The 25,147-nt window shown below is 43.9% G+C and overlaps 2 protein-coding genes across 3 annotated transcripts; one reads left to right on the top strand and one right to left on the bottom strand.

The window, feature by feature from the left end:
• Nucleotides 1–8,873: 8,873 nt before the first annotated feature.
• LOC140116388 (olfactory receptor 52P1-like) lies at nucleotides 8,874–9,812 on the bottom strand. The gene has a single exon (XM_072132913.1). The coding sequence runs from the start codon at nucleotides 9,810–9,812 to the stop codon at nucleotides 8,874–8,876; it is 939 nt and encodes a 312-aa protein (XP_071989014.1).
• Nucleotides 9,813–15,128: 5,316 nt separating this feature from the next.
• Nucleotides 15,129–22,369, top strand: LOC140116387 (olfactory receptor 52A1-like). Of its 2 annotated transcripts, XM_072132910.1 has the most exons (2): nucleotides 15,129–15,151; nucleotides 21,457–22,369. In XM_072132910.1, exons 1-2 carry the CDS (start codon nucleotides 15,129–15,131, stop codon nucleotides 22,367–22,369), a joined length of 936 nt encoding a protein of 311 aa, XP_071989011.1. The 2 variants fall into 2 exon arrangements, with proteins under 2 accessions (XP_071989011.1, XP_071989012.1); XM_072132911.1 differs by lacking the exon at nucleotides 15,129–15,151 and having other exon boundaries at nucleotides 21,443–22,369.
• Nucleotides 22,370–25,147: the final 2,778 nt, after the last annotated feature.

Here is a 25,147-nt window from a genome sequence, read left to right as displayed (position 1 = left end):
ATACATATAATGGAGGATGAGTTGGCATCATCAGTTGGGGCATAGCCCATCATCTGCATACGTTCCAGTCTTCCTGCATGCCCTTTCTGGCGTCATGGGTTCTGGGGGCGCTGCATTGTGGTAATACCACTGGTGGTTGGGCCTTCGTCGTCCTGCCCAGCTTGCTCAGTTGGCACCGATGACACTACAGGCCCTGGCGCTGCAGATGATATGACTACACTTGGCCCTGTTGATGCCTCAGGCTACAGCGGTATTGGGGCCTCAAGCCTTGCTGGTGCTGGTGCCTCCGGTTCCAATGGCGCTGGTGCTGAATCGGGCTCTGCTGGTGCTGGTGCCTCAGACTCTAGACGCCAAGGAGAGAGTTTGAGTACTCTATCCACTTGGCGCCTATGGTACGCTGCCTCATGCTCAGGAAGGCGTGGAGAGCGGCAGTGCACGCTCTCCACTTGGCGTCTGTGGCGACCTGATTCGTACTGTGTATGCCATGGAGAGCAACTGTGTGGTTGGCGTCTGCGCCATACTAACTCAGACTTTGGAGCTGTGTGGTCGCCCTCTGCTGCGCTGTGGTGGTTTGCCTTCCGAACTTTGGGTCTTACGCTGTCGCATGCTGTTAGGAGCGGATGGTGCTGGCACTGCTGACGTGATTGCCGCACTGGTCTATAGAGCTGCTTCAGCTTCTCAATGGAGTGGAGAACGGCTGCACCCTCTGTCAGATGTCGCTGCTGCGCTGGTTTATTATGAGCCATGCTAGCTCTCGCAGGCTCGTGGTCAAAGAAAAAGACGTACATAACACACAGAAAACCTAAAAAGTTGAGGGGGAGGCCTAAGGCCCACACGGGGCCACAAGCAAAGTCCCTACTGAGCAATGGACAAAAAAGACTAGATCAAGATCTCAAAGAAAAGACTTAAAAAAGCAATGCAATATGGACCACTAATTGTTGCATACTATGTCCACATGGCATCTGTGGAACGCTGACTCATGCTGTGGAAGACGTGGAGAGTAACTGCGCACTCTGTCCACTTGGTGTTTATGGCGCAATGACTCTGCTGTGGATGGCGTGGAGAGCGGCTCTGTGGTTGCCCTTTGCAGCACTGTGGAGGGCAGCCTTTGTTCTATGGGACGTGCACCCTGTGCTGTCAGGAGCGGATGGTGCTGGCACTGCTGATGAGATTGCTGCACTAGTCCGTGACACTGCTTCAGCTTCTCTACAGAGTGGAGAATGGCTGCGCACTTTGTCTGGTCAGTGGCTGCAGCATCATTCGCTGTACGGAATCCACATCAGCTGGCGCTGGCAGACGCTACCTAGAACGTCACCGTTTCAGGCTCAAGTCTAGAAATGCAATAAAGAAATAAAGTAAAAATGAGAGTGTATTAGAGCAATGTGCAGTTTGTATACGACAGATGAGACATCCTACAGAAGAAGCGGCAAGATACCGGACTCTGTCATCCAGAATCGCTGGTCTATTATGAGCCACGCTAGCTCTTGCAGGCTCGTGGTCAAAGGAAAAAACATACAAAATACACAGAAAAGCTAAAAAGGTGAGGGGGAGGCCTAAGGCCCACAAAGGGCAGGAGGCAAAGCCCCTACCCACTGATGGAGAAAAAGCGCTAGATCAAGATCTCAAAGAAAAGACTTAAAATAGCAACGCAATATGGACCACTAATAGTTGTGTACTTTGAACACTAACTTTGTATAGACGGGTCTATGTTTAGAATAAGTGATAAGACACCCAGATTCATATAGTACACTGGTTTAACCCCTAGGCGCACCAGGACGTTATAGTACATCCCCGGCGCTAGATGCTTAGCGCACGGGGACGTTCTATAACGTCCTGCTTCTGGCACCGGCTCACGAACGGAGCCGGTACCAGAAGCAGCGGCTGTCAGCTGTCTAGTACAGCTGACAGCCTGCGCTAACACCCGCGATCGGAGCCGGCTCCGATCGCGGGTGTTAACACCTTACACGCCGCGGCGTGTTTGCGCTGTGGATCGGATCCCCCGTGCCGCTTACCGGGGGATCCGATCCACTTCTGGGCAGCTCCGAGGACTGGCATGTGCCCCGGAGCTGCCCGGTCTCCATGGCAGTCAGACCCCTTCCGGGTCTGACAGTAAACTGTCTGAGCATGCGCAAGCACCACCAGACAGATTACACTGCTCTACAATAAAATAGTATTGTAGAGCAGTGTATTGAACTTAAACCAGTGATCAGAGCATCAGAGAATCAGAGCATCACTGGTTCAAGTTCAAGTATGTAGAAGTAAAAAAATGCAAAAACACTGAACACTACACATTATAATAAATAAATAATAAATACATAAAAATATAAGCCCCTAAAATGTCACTTTCCCATAAAAACACTTAATAAAGTATAAAATACACAAAACCCCCACATATTTGGTATCCCTGCGTCCGTAACAATCTGCATAATAAAACAGAATCGTTATTAGATCCGCAAAGTGAACCCCGTAAAAAACAAAACAAAAAAAAGCTCCATAAAAAAGATCATTTTCAATTAATACCCTATAAAAATGCTCTAAAAAGGGATTTAAAAAATGTTATGCACTCTAAAATAAGACCACTAAAAAGAACAATCCTTCTCGCAAAAAATAAGCCCTTAAACAGATTTGTGAGGCAAAAAATAAAAAAGTTCTGCATATGAAAGACGGTGATGCTAAAATTAACAATATTTTTGCCAAATTACTTTTTATGCAGTAAAAATGGGAAAAAAATAAAAAAATCTATATAAATGAGGTCTTTTTGTAATCGTGGCGACCCATAGAATAAAAATAATATACTATTTTTATGGTATGGTAAACGGGCAAAAAAAAAAAACCCATAAAAATCTTCCTGAAAAGTGATGATTTTCATTTCCTCCACCAACAAAGAGTTAATAAAATCTCACCAATTAGCTATAGATGCCCCAAAATTACGTACCAGAAAAGTGCATCTCATGTGGCAAAAGAAATAAGCCCCTATAGGTCCACATTAAAAAAAAGAAAAAAATTATAGCCTGTATAATGTGACATAGCAAATCTGCTCTGGATGGCGCCTCCTTCCCTTCTATGCCCGGCCGTGCGCCCATACAGCAGGTTACCACCACATATGGGGTATCGGTGCATTCGGGAGGAATTGGGTATCAAACTTTGTGGAGCCTTTATTCATTTAATCCATTGTAAATGTTTAATTTTCCACCCAAAATGAGTGTATTGTGAAAAAATATTACAATTTGCAGACTGCACCTCCATTTTGTTTTAACCCCTATAAAACACGTAAAGGGTTAACAAACTTCTTAAAAGTGGTTTTTCATACGTTGAGGGGTGTAGTTTCCACAATGGGGTAATTTACGAGTCTCACTATTATTTAGGCCTCTCAGTGTCAATTAGAAGTTGAGCAGCTCCATCTAAATACGGGTTCTGGTGATTTTACAAAAAATGTGAAAAATGGCACATAAATTCTGAGCCTCATAACATTCTAGTAAAATATGTGGAATCTTAAAAAACCATGCCAACATAAAGCAGACATTTGGGAAATGTAAGTTATGAATTTATTTGGGAGCTATGACTATCTGCATCAAAAGTAGAGAATTTAGAACGTTGAAAATAAAGAATTTTTCCAAATTTTTTCCAAATTTTGTTTTTTTTTCATAACTAAACACAAAAGATATCATCCAAATTTTTAAACTAATTTGAAGAACAAAGTGTCAGGAGAAAACAATCTAAAAATCCCATGGATATCTCATAGCGTTCCCACGCTATAACCACTTATAGTGACACAGGTCAGATTTGAAGAATGGGGCCGCGTCCTTAAGGCCAAAATAGGCTGTGTCCCCTAGGGGTTAAAGAAGAAGACGGATGTCCACTGTATTTTCAAAATACAAATTACATCTTTATTTAATCACAAAAATAGTTGTAAGTTAAAAACATTTAAAAAGCACAACTGAGTGATAAACAAGCCCCACTATCCAAATACTAAATAAATCCACTAGAGGTATAATAGAAACATAGCAGCACAAATCATTAGGACTATAACTGAAGCAGTCGCAGGTAAATATAAGAATGACTAAACAAGGGTAATCAGTACATAGTCTACAAGGTGGTCATAATTACCTCAGTATCTAACACATCCAGCTTAGGCATCTGTGGCACGCTGACTCGTGCTGTGTTGGCGTTTGTGCTGCGCTGACTAAGACTCTGGGTGGCTTGGAGGTCGGCTCTGTGGTTGCCCTCTGCTGCACTGTGTTGGACGGCCTTTCCGATCTTTGGGTCGTGCACTCTGTGCTGTTTTTCAATAGTTTTTCCTTTTAATAATTTAGTTTTTACTATATATTTATTGCTTTTTATTTATGCATTTAATTATTTATCCACCAAGATCTGGTCAGATGTATTTATTGTAAATATTAATGACCTATTTTCAGAATGTGTTCCTGCATTAAGTAACTATTTTTTATTATTATTATTATTGTTATTGTGGAGTTTACCATCATCAAGTGTATACTGATTAATTAATTTTCTATTTATTTATTTTTTTATTACATCGGCCTAATCACTTTACCCTTTGTCAGGCAATATTTCTATTATTCTTTACTCCCCAGTCTCCTGTTATCCATATCTAACTAAATACACTGTGCCGTCTCTTCTCTTAACTAGCGCTTTATCTGGACATGCGCATTAAACACTCATTGATACCGCCCCTAACATTACTTACCTGGAGCGTCTAGAGCGCATGCTCCGTTGTCATGACGGCCGCTCACCGCGTTCTTCACCTCTACAATACTTCCGGTATCTCCGTCAACATCTTCCGACACGAATCCACTGCACATGCGCCACCCGGCTTTTGCCGGCGGCGCACCAAAAGCCCACATTTCGCACCTTTTTTCCTACCCATTCACATCATGATTGTAAGTACATACTTATTTTCTATTTAAAGACCACCATACTGTTACTATTATTCAATTTTGTCCTGTATTTGAGAAAGGGTCTGCGACCCGAAACGCGTTATTTGGACTTTATATGTAGATATATATATTTTTAATTGTTTTTTAAAAACATTAAATTCTTTTCATTGATGAATTAAATTTGGCGTTAACATTGGTATACGTCATAGTTTGGGTAAGATATTACTATTAGCGCTCCACGTGAACTCTTCTTTGCAATATTTTTTCCTTCTTATGACAGCAGGGGCAGAGAAGACTGTATGAATGTTATAGCCCCTACACGTCTGGAATCACTTCCTACGTATGGTACTAGAATCGGCATCATGGGGAATGGGCATGGTTAGACTGGCCCACCTGCTGACTCCACCACCGATTGGCCCATCTCCATCCACTTTTAGCTCCACTTTTTTACTCGGTTCGAGACTTCAACCTTATTCCTGCCCTTCTGACACAGAGTTGAAATCAGTGATGACGCAGAGAGCTGTGAGGTCCACATCATCATTGTGCCCCTCTGCTGCCGCAGGCAAGAGGCTGGCACGCGCCGTGTGATGATGTCACAACAGCAGACAATAAGGGGAGAGGAGCTGCTGGGAACGTGGAGAGGTGAGTGTGAAGAAAAACGTGATGTTTCGGTCCCCTGAGGGGTATGCAAGGTCAATTAATTATCCTTTTATAGACACTCCCAGAACACACGGGTTCAGGGAGGCGCAGGAAGGGATTTAGATTTGTCCGCACTACCTCCGGATATGGCACACCAATAAATCACAACCGTTATTATCAAACCGATAAGCTGCCACCAGTTCTACTTTAATATAAGCCCGGTCCATAACAAGATTTTATAGGGTGAGAAACCGACCCAGTATCATGTATATAACCGAGACATGGACACGGGGATTCGTGGATCAGACTACAAATACACAGGTAGAGCTACAAGTATCAGCAATTCGTATATTGGTTACCTTATGCGTGGGCCTAATGGCAATGGAATAGTCCACACCTTAAGATCCTTCCTGCCTCCTGATGGTGCTCTGATTATATTATGTGCAGACACACCCCTGCACACCCCCAAGGAATCATAGGACCTCCTACCTGGTACTAAGTCCAGAACCTCTGAGAGATCCATGGAGTCAGCGTAGGACCTGGCGTATAAATAAAACCCTGTGCAGCCGCCCGCTGGAGAGGCCAAAGTCTGGTCATGTATCCGGCTGCACCGGAGGGTCGGAGAGTCTATCATACATATCCCTCATTATTTCAGTGTGAAATAAAGTAAAAAGAATTCACCGCTTCAACGTCTGTCAGTTCCAACGTGTGTGTGGGGAACAGGCACACTTCGGAAGTGTTTAAACTAGTTTATATAATACCTCCAATGCTCTGTCTCCAAAAACGGGGTTAGATGGGTGTTTCTCCGTCACTTCTTTTCCCCACGTTAGCGTTTCCTCACCGGTAGCTGGATCACTTGGGAAGCAGTCGGAGAATGCTTTTTACTTTATTTTGGACTACTGCTGTTTTGGACTTTTTATGTTTTTCCCTGCGACGTCCCGTCAGTCTTGTTATTTTTCTGAAGAAATTGTGTATATTCCATTTCTGTACAATTTCTTTTGGTACTTTTGTTTGTTTTTCCCAGGTGTTTTGCAGTGGGTAGACTCTTGACTGCTATAGTTAGCATTATTTCAGTGTGGCCTAGAAATGTACATTTAATATTCCCATGTAGCAGTAAACTTGCCCCCAAAATCAATATCACTTGTCTGCCCCATGTTCCCCAGTCCAACCCTGAGAATGGAGGGTGCGTCGATTCTACCTGCTTTTAATATGGGGTTTCAGGAGCTTTGGAGGACCTTCAAAGGTCCTGAAATTGCTCTTGTGTACATGTGTATTGAGAGCAGGAACAGCTGTACAAGGTTTTCGTGAGTGAAAGTCCTTCTCATGATACAGGTTGGTGGGGGCTCAGAGCTACCGCCAAAACTGCCTGTATGATAATCTACTACTATGTGCCAGTAGCTGAAAGCTCTTTGGAGTTGGTGGAATTGGCAAGTAGGTGGAAAAATCATGGCAGTTTTTCCCAATAAAACTAGTTGTTCCTGTCATTTGGCAGTTTTGGGCTCCTGCTCGGTGGTGTCCCGCAGAGTTGTTGTAAGGAGGTTGCATGAGCCATCTACAGGGCATCTGGTTGCTCTCGAACCTGTGGTTGCAGTGGTGGCAGATTGTCAATTTATCTTTGCAGCCCCAAGGACCTCCCTCTGGGGGAGTAGCAGGAATATAACAATGGGGAATTTATACTGTTATGCAAATGTATTGATCTCTTCCTACATTGTGCCACCCAGTCTTACTCTTTGGGGCAGTAATGTTCCACAGGGTCACAGTTGTCCCTGTGATCCATGCCTCGGATAGCAGGCACACCCGTGCCCCTCTCCATGACGGTGCCCTGTTTCCCGGTCCTCATTTACCACTCCGCTTTCCTGCTCCTGTCCCAGCTGGCCGCTCGTGGGCACTTGTAGGCGCTGGCCACTTTTGGGTTTTCCATAAAGGCCGGCTTCTCCCAGCAATCCCTGCCGGATCTTAGTGCTACGTGCCTACGAGAAAGTTTCCTTCTGTGTTCCCTGTGCCTGCTCTGATCTCTCGTTGTGACCCCGGACCTGACCCTGACGTTGCTCCTGTTCTGCCAGCCTTGACCTCCTGCTCTTTTCATGTCTCTGTATCTATGCTGCCTTGAACCTCTGCCTGCTTCTGACCACGGATTGCCTAAAGTTCCTTTACCTCGACCTTAGCTGCCACCGCGGGCTAGTCGCACCTGTGGAACGACCTGGTGGCACCAGGCCACAGTGAGACCATCCTGCTTTGAGGTGGCTCTGCCGAAGACCAGGTGCCACTTAGACTCCGGTCCCAGGTGTTGGTTTGTGTCATCGTCCGCAGTGCTCCAGGGGGTTCACTGACCCCAAACCCTGACACACAGTGTAGATCGTGTCACTGCCGGTGTAGCGCCCCCCCCCCCTACCGGCCTGAATATATAGTCCTGGGGATAAACTCTATACCAGGAGGTATAAAATAACCACAACCCCATCCAGACCTTGGGTTTTCTTGCTGTTTACTTCCACCTACACCCAGTGTTTGGGGGATGAGGGGCACCAGGATCCAGGCAAGACCTGGGATACTGTGCGCCAGCAGGAGGAGCATCGTGGCTGGTAGACCATGTGCCCGGTCATGATAAACCCCCGCCCGCATCTGTTCGTGTGTTTAAGACCGGGTGCCGTGCATCGCTATGTAGAGGGGAGGGGTGAGCAGGGGTCATGAGTGCATCGAAATAAGAGGACAGGTTTACTTTATGGGGAGATTTATCATACGTCAGTGCTAAAAGTTAAATAAAGGAAACAAATAAATAATTAGAAAAAAAAGTTGGAAAAAATCCAACTATGAAGATCCACAACTATCAACTATTGATGGATGCATAGAGTTGAGTTGTGGTGAAGGAGGTTCTACAAGGTCCTCGTAATAGAAGGGAAATACAGTTCTGGGACACAATAAGCAGAGAAGGTATATTTTTAAAAATTTATTTTGTGACTTTTATAAAAAAAAAAACATTACAATCTCGATAGCCATTAATGTCCATTGTCCTTGGTAATATTGAGCTTCTACTGGAGGCAACACCAATGAGAAATTGATGTCCATAGACTGGCTGCTCGAGGAGGTTGACTGGTCTACGGCTTCTTAATCTGAGCTGAATGAATTTTTGATGTTTGGTTATTATTTGGCACAAACTTGTCCCAATATCTTCTCTGTACGTTTAGATTAGGAACCGTGTCTATCTGATATTAGCTCTTGGTGGACATCTCTGCCCCAAGTTCGAAGCTTTACTGAAGATTCTTTACGTCTTAGGGTTGACCTGTGAGATTCATGTAGATTATCAGGTCTTTTAATGAGAAGATTTTGGAGGTCGTCATCACATCAAGACTCTTGGAACATCACAATTATTCTTTTCCGTATTTCTTTGGTTCTTGCCCCATAAATCATGGGGTTGCACATGGGTGGGATGAGAATGTAGAGGTTAGCAAGGATGATGTGAACATGGAGAGGGATGTTATGTCCAAACCGATGGGTGAAGAAGGAGAAGAGAGCCGGGACATAGGAGATGAGGATGACACAGATATGGGGGGCACAGGTAGACAGGGCCTTGTGACGAGCCTCACTGGAGGCCAATCGAAAGACTGTCCTGACTATGGCTGAATAAGACACCGTTATACATATAATATCCACTGCTATCACCAGCAGAGCTACAGTCAGGCCATACACCTGGTTTATGGTGGTATCGGTGCAGGCGATCTTCACCACAGCCATGTGTTCACAGTACGTGTGGGCGATCACATTGGTTCTGCAGTAGGACAACCTCCTGATCAGGAATGGTGCTGGTGCCATGAAGAAGGAGCCTCGAATCATTGCTAGAACCCCAATTTTGGCAATAATGTTGTTGGTCAGTATAGACGTATATCTGAGGGGATGGCAAATAGCCACATAGCGGTCAAACGCCATGGCCAGGAGGACCGTAGACTCCATCATGGAGAGGGCATGGATGAAGAAGAGCTGAGCCAGACAAGCATTGAAGTCAATCTCATTGTCATTAAACCAGAAGATACAAAGGATTTTGGGGGTGGTTGTTGCTGATGCCACCAGGTCGATTATTGATAACATGGAGAGGAATAGATACATGGGCTTATGGAAGGTCTCCTGGGGCATAATGATGAGGAGCATGGCCGTGTTCCCCAGGATGGTCAGGATATACATCACACACATGGGGATGGACATCCAGAACTCAGCCACCTCCAGGCCAGGAATTCCAATCAGAATGAAGTTCTCAGGACGGTAAAAAGACTCATTTTGTGCCAACATCGTTCTAGAATAGAGGAAACATTAGGTTACCCTAAAACCAGTCTAATTCTTCTTATACCTGAGTGAATATGTGACGTACATTGAGGGGTGAAGGCGATTTATGCTTTATTGCTTTTTGTAGACTTACTGATTGTTCCTGCTGCTTGTGAACCTGCTGCTTGTGAACCTGCAAGTTCAGAGTTCAGGTGGGAGAACTTCAGGCCCGGGAGAGCTCATAGATGACATCTGCCTCCTATGGAAAGGCGTCCTGGCTTCGTCTTCTCCATATGAACAGAATAAATAAATTATGTGGGTTTTTGACACAAACTTGTGCATCAGGAATAAGATTTGCATCAATCAACATCGCTCGGCCTAACATCAGAGGACCCATTAAAATACAGTACGTAATTGTACCGACCCATTAGATGATTATTAGGCTGTAAGGTGCACACCAAGAAAATAAAGTCACAAATCAATTGCATAATTGAGAATTTTCTCCATCCCGAAAAAAGTTTATGCGTTTTCAACAATAAAACACCCCAACCCCAAAATACTATCGCTGGAAAATGCATCTTATCCCACGAAAAAACGGAAAAACTAATATTTATAGCCTACAAAAGGGCGACAACAAGGAAACTTTCACTTTTCTGGGGGGAATGTGTAAATTTTAAGGGCTAAATGAACGTATAACCGTAATACTAGACCGTTCTAAATTTCACCTCCACTTTGATTTAATTTCAATGAAGAGATCAAGGGGTTAACAATCTTCCTAAAAGCCGTTTCTGAAAGTTTAAGGGGGGCAGATGTGACAATGGGAGGATTATATGGGGGTTTATAATATGTCAAATTTCATTAATTCAATAAATGATCCCCAAAAAAAGTAAATTCTGCAATTTCCTTGAAAATACAGGAAACCGATGTTCAATTTGTAAGACGCGCGACTTTAAAATAAATTATCCGGACATTTCAAAAATTAAGAAAATGTAAAGTGGACGATGGGAAATGTTATTCAGACACTTATTTAGGTGGTAAATCTTCTGCCTGAAAACGCGATGACTTCAAATTTAGAAAGTGGCAAATTAAAAAAAAAATCATTTTTTTTTTTTTAATAAATCAACATAAAACTTATCTGCCAAAATTTATCACTAAAATGAAGAACAACATGTGAGGAAAAAACTCAGAATCGCTGTGATAAGTGACAGAGGTCAAAAGTTATAACCATATAAAGCGACGCAAGTCAGAATCCAAGAAATGGGGCGGAGCCTTAAGCTGTAAAGAGGCTGCGTCCTGAAGGGGTTAAAGACTTGTTATTGCTATAATTATTATTACTAGATGTTGTGGCACCAGGGTGTCTATCATATGTTTATTATATGAGTCTTTACTTATGATGCTTATTTGGTTTTATTATTACACTAATTCCTATGATTTCTCTATATTTTTATCATTTGTTATGATTCTTCTTGTTTCTTCAGATACCTTGTGTCCTCCTCTCCTCCTCCCCCTCCTCCTCCTCCTCCTCCTCCTCCTCCTCCTCCAGGGTCACTCTCTGGGGTATTGAGGAAATCTCCTCGCGGCTTTGTAGTAAGTGGCCTCTGATGACCTCTACGTAGCCACACCGCGCTCCTAATGAGCTCAGAGCCCAGGAATGACTCCCGGCAGGTAAAACCTCCATGTGACAAAACGACATCATTAAGAAGAAATAAACCAAATCAAGACAAATCAATAAAAACAAGAAATCTGTAATTTTTGGAGAGACACTGAGCTCGGTTTGGTTCTTTAGATGTGTCCACACTGCGGCTATTTGCCTGTTGGACTTTTTGATGGAAAACATTGGGTTATAATCCGTTGTGGAGCTTTCCGATGCAGAATATTGGACAGATATTCCAAACCTCATCCGACTAGATGTCTCCTAGAATACAGGACTTGGCGGTGGACACTGCTACTTGTGGAGAAAGAACTTGGTGGCCTTCTAAAATTTCTAAAAATCCTCTATGTGAATCTATGTGTCTGGTAGCCCCTAATCTCTTGACTATGGAGGAGCTCCTACTACTTACACCCCCAGAGGAATCTGATATTACATGGCAGATGTTGTCTTCTCGATAACTTGTATTATGGTTCTTAAGACCTTACATTAGCTCCATGAAGCCTCGGGGGAGAACATCTGAAGATTGTGGTCAATGATGTCGGTGGTGATAATTTTTGGACATTTATTTACATATTTATCAACATTTTTCCAGAGAGAAGATAACTATGAGATCCTGAGGAGAGAAACCACTTACCTCCACCATGGACCTCACGTAGGAGCTGTGACTTCAGGACGGCAGTGACACATCCCTAGTAGGAGGACCTCCAGCTGCCCTGTACTTATATAATCTATGAAGGTGTTTATATCCTGCTCTATATAATTGTCCAGTGTCCTCGGGGAGATGATCTAAACTCCTGAGGGCCTAGAGGAAGAACCTCTCTATGTTACCGCTGCTCCTCTGAGACCTCCATCAAAGCTTCAGGAAAGCAGTGTCCTCCGCAGTATACGAGGTTTATTAACATTATCAGGACTGAGCGGAAGGTAAAAATATTTCTGGGTGTAAAGATTTTAAAATCATGGAGATACATGTAAAAAAGACAAGAAACTCACGTACAAGGGCCCAGGCTCTGGTCAAGTCACGGTAGATGTGATAGATGGGGCGGTGCTGGTAGCATAAGATGCTCATGTACGTTTACTGCCTTAATAATAATCCCTGAAGGTTCATCAAGTGATTCCGCAGCCCTGCTACTTACTTTTGTGCTGTGTGCAGCCTCTCTGTGGATCTTTGTTTGCATGTCTGAGCTCTGATGAACAGGAGGAGCTGCAGCAGGAGAGTTATGACTTATCCTGCTCCCTCCCCTCATCCTGCCTCTGTCAGTGAGGATGGACTGTGAGAAGAAAGATGCAGTGGGAGACGCCATGAGGATGGGCTAGAGCAGTGAGAGAGAGGGAGCTGTGTATATGCAGAGGGCAGCACGGGGAGAACAGGGAAAGGCTGCAGCTCTCAAAGGAGGCGAAGACACAGGTACAGACACCTGCAGAAACCTGTCTAATGGAGGAGGTTTATAGAAAAGAGGACAACCCCTTTACACATCAGATCTTTACCCCATGATGCTCATAGCACCTGAAATTGATTTGATCCATAACAAAGTCTTCTGCATTGGTTTGGAGACTTGATTGGAGACGACTTCTGCTGCCCTAAATCTTCACCACCAGAATCGGTGATTATTCCTAGTTTGTAGCGATCACAGTGATCCATAGCATTCATCATGTACTGATAAATAGAGATGAGCAAGTATACTGCTCGGTTGAGTATTAGCATACTCGGACCGGCTCGTTACTCGGGTGAGTATCTCGCTGGCTCGACATCGAGAAGTAAATTAATAAAATAAATTGAATAAAAGTATTTTAATTGTAAAAAAAAAAATATTCCAGATGTTTCCTGATGTTTTCCTTGTAAGAACACATTGAAATAACACTATTCTTCACTTTCCAGGTGTTCACGCTCGTGTCTTCACGGATCAACCTGGGTGGTAGGTGCCTCTATTGTACCTGAGGAGAACCCTTTTAAGGGTTAATCCTCATGACCCCTGTAACTTTTTAAAACTTTTATTTCCCTAATTTTCTAAAGAGGCTACTGGGGAGCGGAGTAGCTGGAGCTGAGGCTACATGGCGCTGCTCCTCCACGCCCCATTAGCCTCTACGATCCTCCTACCCTGACATCTTTGGCTGTGTGCCCTCGTCCGCGAGGCCACCGTTCTGCGCATGTGCAGAACAGCAGGCCAGCGGCTGCTCGGTCACTGCTCCGAAGTCGCAGCTGCAGCGCATGCGCAGAACAGCAGGCCAGCGGCTGCTCGGTCACTGCACCGAAGCCGCAGCTACAGGGCATGCGCAGAACAGCAGGCCAGCGGCTGTTCGGTCACTGCTCTGAAGCCACAGCTACAGCGCATGCGCAGAACAGCAGGCCAGCGGCTGTTCGGTCACTGCTCTGAAGCCGCAGCTACAGGGCATGCGCAGAACAGCAGGCCAGCGGCTGCTAGGTCACTGCTCTGAAGCCGCAGCTACAGCGCATGTGCAGAACAGCAGGCCAGCGGCTGCTAGGTCACTGCTCTGAAGCCGCAGCTACAGCGCATGCGCAGAACAGCAGGCCAGCGGCTGCTCGGTCACTGCTCTGAAGCTACAGCGCATGCGAAGAACAGCAGGCCAGCGGCTGCTCGGTCACTGCTCCGAACCCGCAGCTACTGTGCATGCGCAGAACTCCAGCTTTGCGGGTGAGGGCCCGCAGCTCTTTGAGCGCTAAAGATGTCAGAGTAGGAGGATCAAAGAGGCTACTGGGGCGTGGAGGCTTCTTCTGAGTATAAAAAATCTGTGTAACCGAGACCTCGCTCCATGTGTTACATCACACCAGGGAATTGGACTAAACATTTTTTTTTTTTAGAAACCCGTGTAATAGTAAAGATGATCATTAAATAATTTTGTTAAATGAAACCAAAAAATAAAATTAAAATAAAATAAAATTATAACATCTATGAAAAAAAAATGTTAAAAAAACTTGACATAAACAGATGTGTGAGATCCTGAAAACAAAGTTAAAAAGTGTTCACCCGAATGTAATTTTATTTTCTACCATAAAACATTCCTGATTCATCATCACTGCAGCTGCCATCATCTCTGCTCAGATAAATTGATGTACAGCCAGTCCCCGGGTTACGTACAAGAGAGGTTCTATAAGTTTTTTTCTTAGGTTGAATTTGTATGCAAGTCAGAACTGTATATTTTATAATTGTAGACCCAGACAAAAAATTTTTTTGGCCCAGTGACAATTGGAGTTTAACATTTTTTTGCTGTAATTGGATCAAGGATTCTCAATAAATCTTCATTACAGACACCTTACAGCTGATCATTGCAGCCGGGACTATAGTAACATCCAGAGAGGTCACCAGAGGTCACAGGGGGCAGAGGGGTCCGTCTGTAACTAGGGGAGAGTGTGGTCAGTTGTGGTGTGAGGGGTATATATGATATATGTGGGGTACAGTGTGGTCAGTTGTGGTGTGAGGGGTATATATGATATATGTGGGGGTACAGTGTGGTCAGTTGTGGTGTGAGGAGTATATATGATATATGTGGGGGCACAGTGTGGTCAGTTGTGGTGTGAGGGGTATATGTGATATATGTGGGGCACAGTGTGGTCAGTTGTGGTGTGAGGGGTATATATGATATATGTGGGGCACAGTGTGGTCAGTTGTGGTGTGAGGGGTATATATGATATATGTGGGGGTACAGTGTGGTCAGTTGTGGTGTGAGGGGTATATATGATATATGTGGGGGGCACAGTGTGGTCAGTTGTGGTGTGAGGGGTATATATGATATATATGAGGGTGCAGTGTGGTCAGTTGTGGTGTGAGGAGTATATATGATATATGTGGGGGTACAGTGTGGACAGTTGTGGTGTGAGGAGTATATATGATATATGTGGGGTGCAGTGTGGTCAGTTGTGGTGTGAGGGGTATATATGATGTATGTGGAGGTACAGTGTGGTCAGTTGTGGTGTGAGGGGTATATATGATATATGTGGGGGTACAGTGTGGTCAGTTGTGGTGTGAGGGGTATATATGATATATGTGGGGGCACAGTGTGGTCAGTTGTGGTGTGAGGGGTATATATGATATATGTGGGAGCACAGTGTGGTCAGTTGTGGTGTGAGGGGTATATATGATATATATGAGGGTGCAGTGTGGTCAGTTGTGGTGTGAGGAGTATATATGATATATGTGGGGTGCAGTGTGGACAGTTGTGGTGTGAGGGGTATATATGATATATGTGGGGGCACAGTGTGTTCAGTTGTGGTGTGAGGTGTATATATGATATATGTGGGAGCACAGTGTGGTCAGTTGTGGTGTGAGGGTATATATGATATATGTGGGGGCACAGTGTGGTCAGGTGTGGTGTGAGGGGTATATATGATATATGTGGGGGCACAGTGTGGTCAGTTGTGGTGTGAGGGGTATATATGATATATGTGGGGGCACAGTGTGGTCAGTTGTGGTGTGAGGGGTATATATGATATATGTGGGGGTACAGTGTGGACAGTTGTGGTGTGAGGGGTATATATGATATATATGAGGGTGCAGTGTGGTCAGTTGTGGTGTGAGGGGTATATATGATATATGTGGGGGCACAGTGTGGTCAGTTGTGGTGTGAGGGGTATATATGATATATGTGGGGGTACAGTGTGGACAGTTGTGGTGTGAGGGGTATATATGATACATGTGGGGGTACAGTGTGGTCAGTTGTGGTGTGAGGGGTATATATGATATATGTGGGGGCACAGTGTGGTCAGTTGTGGTGTGAGGGGTATATATGATATATGTGGGGGTACTGTGTGGTCAGTTGTGGTGTGAGGGTATATATGATATATGTGGGGGCACAGTGTGGTCAGGTGTGGTGTGAGGGGTATATATGATATATGTGGGAGCACAGTGTGGTCAGTTGTGGTGTGAGGGGTATATATGATATATGTGGGGGCACAGTGTGGTCAGTTGTGGTGTGAGGGGTATATATGATATATGTGGGGGTACAGTGTGGACAGTTGTGGTGTGAGGGGTATATATGATACATGTGGGGGTACAGTGTGGTCAGTTGTGGTGTGAGGGGTATATATGATATATGTGGGGGCACAGTGTGGTCAGTTGTGGTGTGAGGGGTATATATGATATATGTGGGGGTACAGTGTGGTGGGTTGTGGTGTGAGGGGTATATATGATATATGTGGGGGCACAGTGTGGTCAGTTGTGGTGTGAGGGGTATATATGATATATGTGGCGGTACAGTGTGGTCAGTTGTGGTGTGAGGGGTATATATGATATATGTGGGAGCACAGTGTGGTCAGTTGTGGTGTGAGGGGTATATATGATATATGTGGGGGCACAGTGTGGTCAGTTGTGGTGTGAGGGGTATATATGATATATGTGGGGGCACAGTGTGGTCAGTTGTGGTGTGAGGGGTATATATGATATATGTGGGGTGCAGTGTGGACAGTTGTGGTGTGAGGGGTATATATGATATATGTGGGGGTACAGTGTGGTCAGTTGTGGTGTGAGGGGTATATATGATATATGTGGGGGCACAGTGTGGTCAGTTGTGGTGTGAGGGGTATATATGATATATGTGGGGGCACAGTGTGGTCAGTTGTGGTGTGAGGGGTATATATGATATATGTGGGGGTACAGTGTGGTGAGTTGTGGTGTGAGGGGTATATATGATATATGTGGGGGCACAGTGTGGTCAGTTGTGGTGTGAGGGGTATATATGATATATGTGAGGGTACAGTGTGGTCAGTTGTGGTGTGAGGGGTATATATGATATATGTGGGGGTACAATGTGGTCAGTTGTGGTGTGATAGGTATATATGATATATGTGGTGGCATAGTGTGGTCAGTTGTGGTGTGAGGGGTATTTATGATATATGTGGGGGCACAGTGTGGTCAGTTTTGGTGTGGTATGGTGTGTGAGGGGTATACATAATATATGTGGGAGGCAAAGTGTGATAACTTGCAATATTAGGATAATGTATTTGATATACGGGGAATAGTGCTGCTATTCAGGAGCCATTATGCTGTAAATGACTTTTATACTTTAGTTGCACAGTGTGGAGGACATGTGGGGTGAATTCGGCAGTGATTATTCATTAGCCCTGTACACACAAAGTCCATGTGACAACCAAAGATGGGAACAGGTGATATTTAGTGTGCAACATAATAACAGGGGAACTAGAAGTCTGAACGTGTTATATACTTTGAAGCTATAACTGCATGACCCTCTCCATCCATTGTGGAACTCATATTTTTAGCAGATGTTCTTTTAATTTTTATTAAGTTAATAAATATAGATTTTATAGTTGTTTTTTTTTTGGTCACCTCAAAGTCCATAAAAGTAGATTATGTACTTCCAAACATGTAGTTAAAAAATACGTTTCCCTATAGAAACCCTCAGCTCTCATCTGTGAAGTTCTCTCTCCAGGCTGCAGATTCCCTGACCATGAATGGTCTCTAGGTCCTTCTTCTCCATGGAGTCTGGAGACCTCATTATTGTGTTTGTTGGTCTTTCTGATGAACCCTGTTGGGACTTCTCTCAGATCCTTCTCTATGATAAAGTCTTGGTGCTGTTGTACAAGGCGGCACATCTGCAGCGGGCACAGGTGAGTATCTCTATGCTGCAGCCTCAAGATGGTGGAGGTGGGTTCCTCAGATCAGGTGCTGCTACCAGGTCACTGATATTGAGATAATGGAGCAGTATAAGACTGTCTGGTATCATGTGCACCTCTGCCCCTCTGTCTCCTCCATGGATTGTATCACAGAAGTCTCCGAGACGCTGATGAAGGACAGGACCTGATAGAACATAGTTTATGGATTGTTGCTTTAGGTTGCTGGAGAACCTTTGACTTCATGAATGATCATGTCCTCCTATACTACCTCCCGATTATCCATCCATCCATGTCACTAATTACTACAAGAACAGGTCATAGAGTTTCCAAAATACCAATTCTGTGTAAATGTAATAAATACATAGTAAGATGTCCCATCCTCTCCCTCATCCGGTGAGGGACTGTCAACCATAGACAACCCAACTCATTGGTGTGGACATCCTTCAGGTTTTAATAATTATCGGTAGCAGGTTCTTGGCTACACAGGACAGTGCTCTGCCGATTCTCTCCCTTTGGAAGGTATCCGGGCAGATAACATGGCGGCTCTGTCTAGTCTGTCCTCGGACCAGAAGCCCCGTCGTATGGTCCATGTTTCTGCTTTGTTTGACCTCTCAAAGCTCCAGATCATTGGCCCAATAATCCAACCAGGTGTCAATCTACTTTGGCCTCAAGGACACAGCCCCATTTTTCCGTGACACCTTGTACTTCAAATTAGTCTAACAATCTGGATGATGTCTTTTGTGTTTAGTTATGAAAAACAAAAAAATTGGCAAAACTTTCGAAAGATTCTTCATTTTCAAAGTTCTAAATTCTCTTCTTCATAGAAACCAAATGAATTCATAACTTACACTTCCTAAATGTCACCTTTACGTTGAATGGTTTTATAAGCAGCCACTTATGTTTGTAGAATGTTACGGGGCGTAGAATTTGGGTGCGATTTTTCAACATTTTTTGGAAAATCATAAAAACCTGTATTTAGAATGGCGACTGAGAGGCCTAAATAATAGCAAAACCCCATACATTTCCCCATTATACTAAACCCCTCAACGTATAAAAAAACATTTTTACGAAGTTTAATAGTTTTTATTTGTTAAAACAAAATTGAGGTGCAATTTAGAAATTGTAATTTTTTTGGACAATACATTAATTTTGGCCCCAAAAATTAAACATTTACAATGGATTAAATCAAAACAAGTTTAACAAAGTTTGATCCCCAACTTCTCCCGCGTGCCGATCCCCCATATCTGTTGGAAAACTACTGTATGGGCGCACGGCATAGGAGGAGGAGCCACTGCAGATTTGCATTGTAACATTATGCAGGCTACTTATATATATATATTAACCCCTTCCCGCTGCAACCCTTTTTCGTTTTTGCGGTTTCGTAGAAAAGGTTTTAAAATCTTTGAAAACCTAATAAAACCAATATAAATCTGAAGTCCCAGTGATTGTACCAACCCGCAGAATAAAGAAGATGAGTAATCTGGAGCGAACAGTGAAATATGTAAAAATTAAGCCCATAAGAAAATGGCGCAAATGCGTTTTTTTATTGCATTTGGAATATTTTTCCCAGTTGGTGGCATGGAATGTATCTGTCTGTGTGACATGTATGACGTATGTGCCAATGCCACCGATTATCAATAGTATTATAACTCAGGATCATTGCTGATCCTTGAAGGCTTGAAGGTTGACCTTGAGCAGATGACCTTGTGTTACTATTTAGATTTGGTGAGGACGTTTAGTGTCCATCTGTAAGTACCATGTACCAGGGGGATCGGAGCTACAGACAGGAGGGCACGGAGGAGCCATACACGACGTCTCATCATTTCTTTTATGTTTTTCTTCTCCTTCTCAGCTCTTGTTACAAATATCATAATTTTGGCAGAACATGGAGCCTCAGTGACCGGTCTACATCATCATAAAACCCAGTGAATACGCAGTCCGGTGACTCTCCTCTCTCTATATCCCACTGTAACTGAGGTCTGACAGGACCCCAACACCGAGGCGCAAACACAGGTGATAACAGCAGATGTGGCCGCTAGGACGTGGTCTTCACGGCTCATTGATTAATATCTATAACTGCACAAGACATTTATCATAACATCCACCTCAATTCTACATATAATACAGTATAAAAATAGTAAAACAATACATTACAATGACAGAACATAAAGGTCATGTGTTTCTTCCACAACTGGACCAGGAGGACGTATTATCCAAGGAAGTCAGTCCCGACTTCTGAACTAGAATCTAGAGCCTAGAACAGTGAAGGCAAACCTTTTTGACACCGAGTGCCCAAACTACAACCAAAACCCACGTATTTTTTGCAAAGTGCCAATGCGACAATTTAAGCAGTAACTTATTACGGCCTGCTCTTAAATTGTATAGGCACCTGAGGACACCAATAGAGTAGGAAGAAGGAGAAGAAGTTTCGTTATCATTGTAGCTTCCTTCTGGGGTCCTGGGACTGCAAGAGGCCTTGAGTCCTGTCTGGCAAACTCTACCCTGAGGTCATGGCAAGGGTGCCCATATAGAGGGCACTGAGTGCCACCACTGGCCTAGAACTAGATTGTATATAGTATTTGGTGTCCTCTTCTTGGTACACGTATAGGGTTATGCATGTATCTCCAGGTGGATGCTCACTTACTGTGATCTCTGAAATTCAATATCGTTGGTAAACGCTCAACTGTGATTAACTAATAAATGCCAATACTTGTGATGTCCTCCGACCAGGGATGTAATGAAGTTCGTCTACTCCCAAAATGTGGGAAAGACTATGGGGCACATTTACTAAGGGTCCGAATCATGTTTTTCCGACAAGTTTTCCGAATTTTACAAATTTGCGGCGAATTGCCCCTGGATTTTGGCGCACGCAATTGGATTGTGTCGCGTCAGTGCCGGCTTGCATGCGACGAAAAATGGGGGGGCGTGGCCCTCAGAAAACCCTACGGATCCGGAAAAATTGCGCTATTTAAAAAAAAGTGACGCTTGACACGCGCTTACATGCACCATGAATAGTATGGTGAACTCTGGAGGAACCTCGGCGCAGCAGCGACAACTGGTGGACATCGGACGCATGACCTTAGTGAATCTCCGGAAGACCCCACACCGCTGGATCGCCGCAGGGCCGGGTAAGTAAATGACCCCCATTGTGCCGTGCTGCTGGTCTGCACCTCCCCTGCTGTGTCCCATGTAACGGTCCATGGACAGTGGTCTTCATATGCTCTACACCACCAGGGCTCTTCTGCTGTGTTACGTGTCAGCTTGTTTCTATTGCTCCATGCGTAGAGATTGTTAACGATGGTTATCAGTCACTGGATGTGCTGAAATGTACAAAGTAAATTCCAGTTTATCTCATTTTCAGTATTACCAATGTGTTCAGCAGAGACCAGAGAAGACAATGATGTTTGGAGACTAAAGTACAAGATGAAGAACTGCAGCTTCTATCCCACCTACTTCCTACTGGTTGGAATTCCAGGATTAGAACATAAACATATCTGGATCTCGATCCCTTTCTGTATCCTTTATATAATTGCTTTGCTCGGAAACCTCATGTTGATGTTTGTCATCTTCATATCTCCAAGACTCCACCAGCCCATGTTTATCTTCCTGTCCATGTTGGCGGGTAATGACGGTCTCCTTTGTACGAGTTTTACTCCAAAAATATTGTCTGTATTCTGGTTCAATGACAGAGCCATCAGCTTCACTGGATGTCTCCTCCAGATGTTCTTCATTCACTCCTTCACAGGTCTGGAGTCTGGGTTCTTGCTGTCCATGGCCTATGACCGCTACATTGCCATATATAACCCTCTCCGGTACAGCTCCATAATAACCAGTAGACTCATCCTAAGGCTGGTCATCGTGTTTCTGGTCAGGGTGTTGGTTCTGATTGGACCTTGTCTTATTCTGATAAAGAGGTTTCCTGCATTTAAGACCAACGTCATCAGACATTCCTACTGCGAGCACATGGCGGTGGTGAAGCTCGCTGACGCTGATACCCACGTGAACAGTGTGTATGGCCTATTTGTGGCTTTTACAATTATTGGTTGTGATTTACTCTTAATCTTATTGTCCTATGTTATGATTTTTAAAGTTGTCTTCAATCTTCCATCTAAAGACGCTCGTCTGAAAGCATTTAACACCTGTACCCCGCACATTTGTGTGGTTCTGAGTTTTTATAGCACGGCCCTATTCTCCTTTTTATCCCATCGATATGGGAAGATTCCTCCTTACATCCATATTCTCTTCTCTGACATCTACCTCCTGCTTCCTCCAATGCTCAACCCAATCATCTATGGGATGAAGACAAATCTTATCCGTCAGGAGACCTGGAAAATGCTAAGAAAACATTAAAATGTTTTGAGGGACAAGTTATAAATGGCCAAGAGCAGACGTCCAGCTGAGGGGCCTGTGTCCTGAGATGAAGGGTCCTGCAGTTCAATGGAAATAAGACTTAACCATCAGTGTTTGTTTGCTTGGTCAACAGATTCAGGTGAAAATCCAGCAATCTGCCATCTCCAGGTGGTTCTTATGTTGTTTGAAATAAAAGCATTTATGATGTGATACGTTTGTGGTGATGTATTTTTGGTTTCCTTTGATATCTACAAGTCTCGGGTAGATATTACCTGTCACTTGCTCTGTATGAGATGACACTATAATGCCACCTCATCAATCAAGAGACTTTAAGAAAACTGGGGTTGAGGACACGGGTTCTACATTGCTGGTGGAGTTTCATGTGTCCAGTACATTTAGGTTTTAGACCACCCGTAATAATCAGCAGTTACCAGACATCTGAAATGGTGGAGCAGTTTTGGAGGGGCCTCTGGTATTGACTTCTGGCTTTTCTCGAATGACTGTTGGTATAAACGTTCCAATTTCCCAAACTGCAAGCCCCTGTGTAGGCCCTAATATATGTTTCACTGGAGGTTTACCCCTCAGTGATCTTGAAAATCATGAATTTATTGGGCCATTCAAGGCATCAGCAAAAAACCCTAGCTTGTATATGGGCTCACAAGGGCTTCCTACAGACTACTAGCTGAGCTGGTGGAAGTGACCACCTCCATCAGCACCAACACCACCTACATGAGCTACATTGCTATCTCCATCAACTCAAGCACCACCTCCATCAGCTCCATCACCACCTCTATCAGCTTCAACACCACCTCCATCAATTCCAGCACCATGTCCATCACCTCCAGCACGATCTCCATCAGCTCCAACACCGCCTCCATCAGCTCCATCACCACCTCTATCAGCTCCATCAACCTCAACACCACCTCCATCAACTCCAGAACCACCTGCCTCAGCTTCAGCACCACCTCCACCAGCTCCAGAACCACCTGGCTCAGCTCCAGCACTACCTTAATCAGCTCCAACACCACCTCAATCAGCTCCATCAGCCTCAACACCACCTCCATCAGCTCCAGAACCACCTGCCTCAGCTCCAGCACTACCTCAATCAGCTCCAGCACCACCTCTATCAGCTCCATAAGCAGCTCCATCAGCCTCAACACCACCTCCATCAGCTCCAGAACCATCTGCCACAGCTCCAGCACTACCTCCATCAGCTCCAGCACCACCTCCCACAACTCTTGCATCATTTAGTAGATGCCACTGAGCTTGGCTTAGTTGCCATGGTTCCACGAGCCCCCTCTGTTCCCCAGCAGTCACTATTATTACCTTTGAATCTCAACTGTCAGATGGGAGGAGTTACACTCCCCTCTCCAACCTAGGACCACACACTAGACAGGCGAGAATCTCATTGGCATATCGGTTTGTGTGAGGATATGGATTGGAGTTGTTGGCTTAGTAGAGTTGAACATTTTGCTTAGGAGCAAGACACAACTAAGCTCTGATGCCTCGCTTAATCCATAAAACACACAGTCAGCTCTGCTATATGCCTCCCTCCCCTGGATCCAGAGCTTATCTTGTCTGTAGACCTGCTGCTGGACAGGAAGTCCCTCTATCTGTGGTCCTCATTGCCTCCTGTCCCTCTTCCTTTAGTACAAGAGAAGCTATTCATGAGAGAGGAACCTGCCCGACCATAGTCAGTAGTTTATGGTTGTATCCAGGGACAACCAAAATGTAAATATCAAGACTGATAGAGACAGGTTGGAGTAATATCTGTGAAATGCTGTATTTTTGTTGATAACAGTGAATTAGAGAATGTGATATTTTGTTATAATTTAAGAATCTTGTTTTTGTTTTTGTGGGAGGAATAGCAATTTTAAGAGAATCAGACAAATAACCACATATCAACATTAAATAACCACATAAATATATATAATCAGAACATGACCATATAAATATAAATCAGCAGTAAATAGCCACATAAATATATATAAACAGTACATGACCAAATAAATAGAAATCAGCAGTAAATAGCAACATAAATATACATCAGTAGTAAATAACCACAGATAAATATATAACAGCAGTAAATAACCACATAAATATATATAATCAGAACATGACCATATAAATATAAATCAGCAGTAAATAGCCACATAAATATATATAAACCGTACATGACCAAATAAATAGAAATCAGCAGTAAATAGCCACATAAATATACATCAGTAGTAAATAACCACAGATAAATATATAACAGCAGTAAATAACCATATAAATATAAAAACAGTAAATAATAATAACAATCTTTATGTATTTAGCACCATCAAATTCCGTAGCAAATCATATGGGACATATCCAAATATAATATTACATTACACAGAACAAACAGTCATATGGAACAATAGGAGTGAGGGCCCTGCTCACAAGAGCTTACAGTCTGCGAGTATTAGGGGGTGACACAAGAGGTAAAAGAGGTTGTATAATGGTCCAGACATTCTTTATAAGGGAACAATATAAAATTATTTAATAAATAATTTAATAAATAAAAATTCTGCTGCTTGAACCGGCCATCAGCCACCATCTTATTTACAGCCTCTAAGGTGAAAGTGACTGCGGAGAAGCCAGGAGCTTGTATAGATCTGGTGTTTGCCGGATAACAGACGGGAGATAGGACACAGGACGGATCAGTAAAGGGAGAGGTAACATTTCATGCAGTTAGTGATGTGATAGATCTTCCTATAGAGATGGGTTTTAAGAGCACGTTTGAAGCTTTGGAGG

Source organism: Engystomops pustulosus, chromosome 2 (genome assembly GCF_040894005.1).
Source record: "Engystomops pustulosus chromosome 2, aEngPut4.maternal, whole genome shotgun sequence".
NCBI lineage: Eukaryota > Metazoa > Chordata > Amphibia > Anura > Leptodactylidae > Engystomops > Engystomops pustulosus.
Note: the sequence above shows the minus strand (reverse complement) of the source record. Positions and strands in the feature narration are given on the sequence as shown.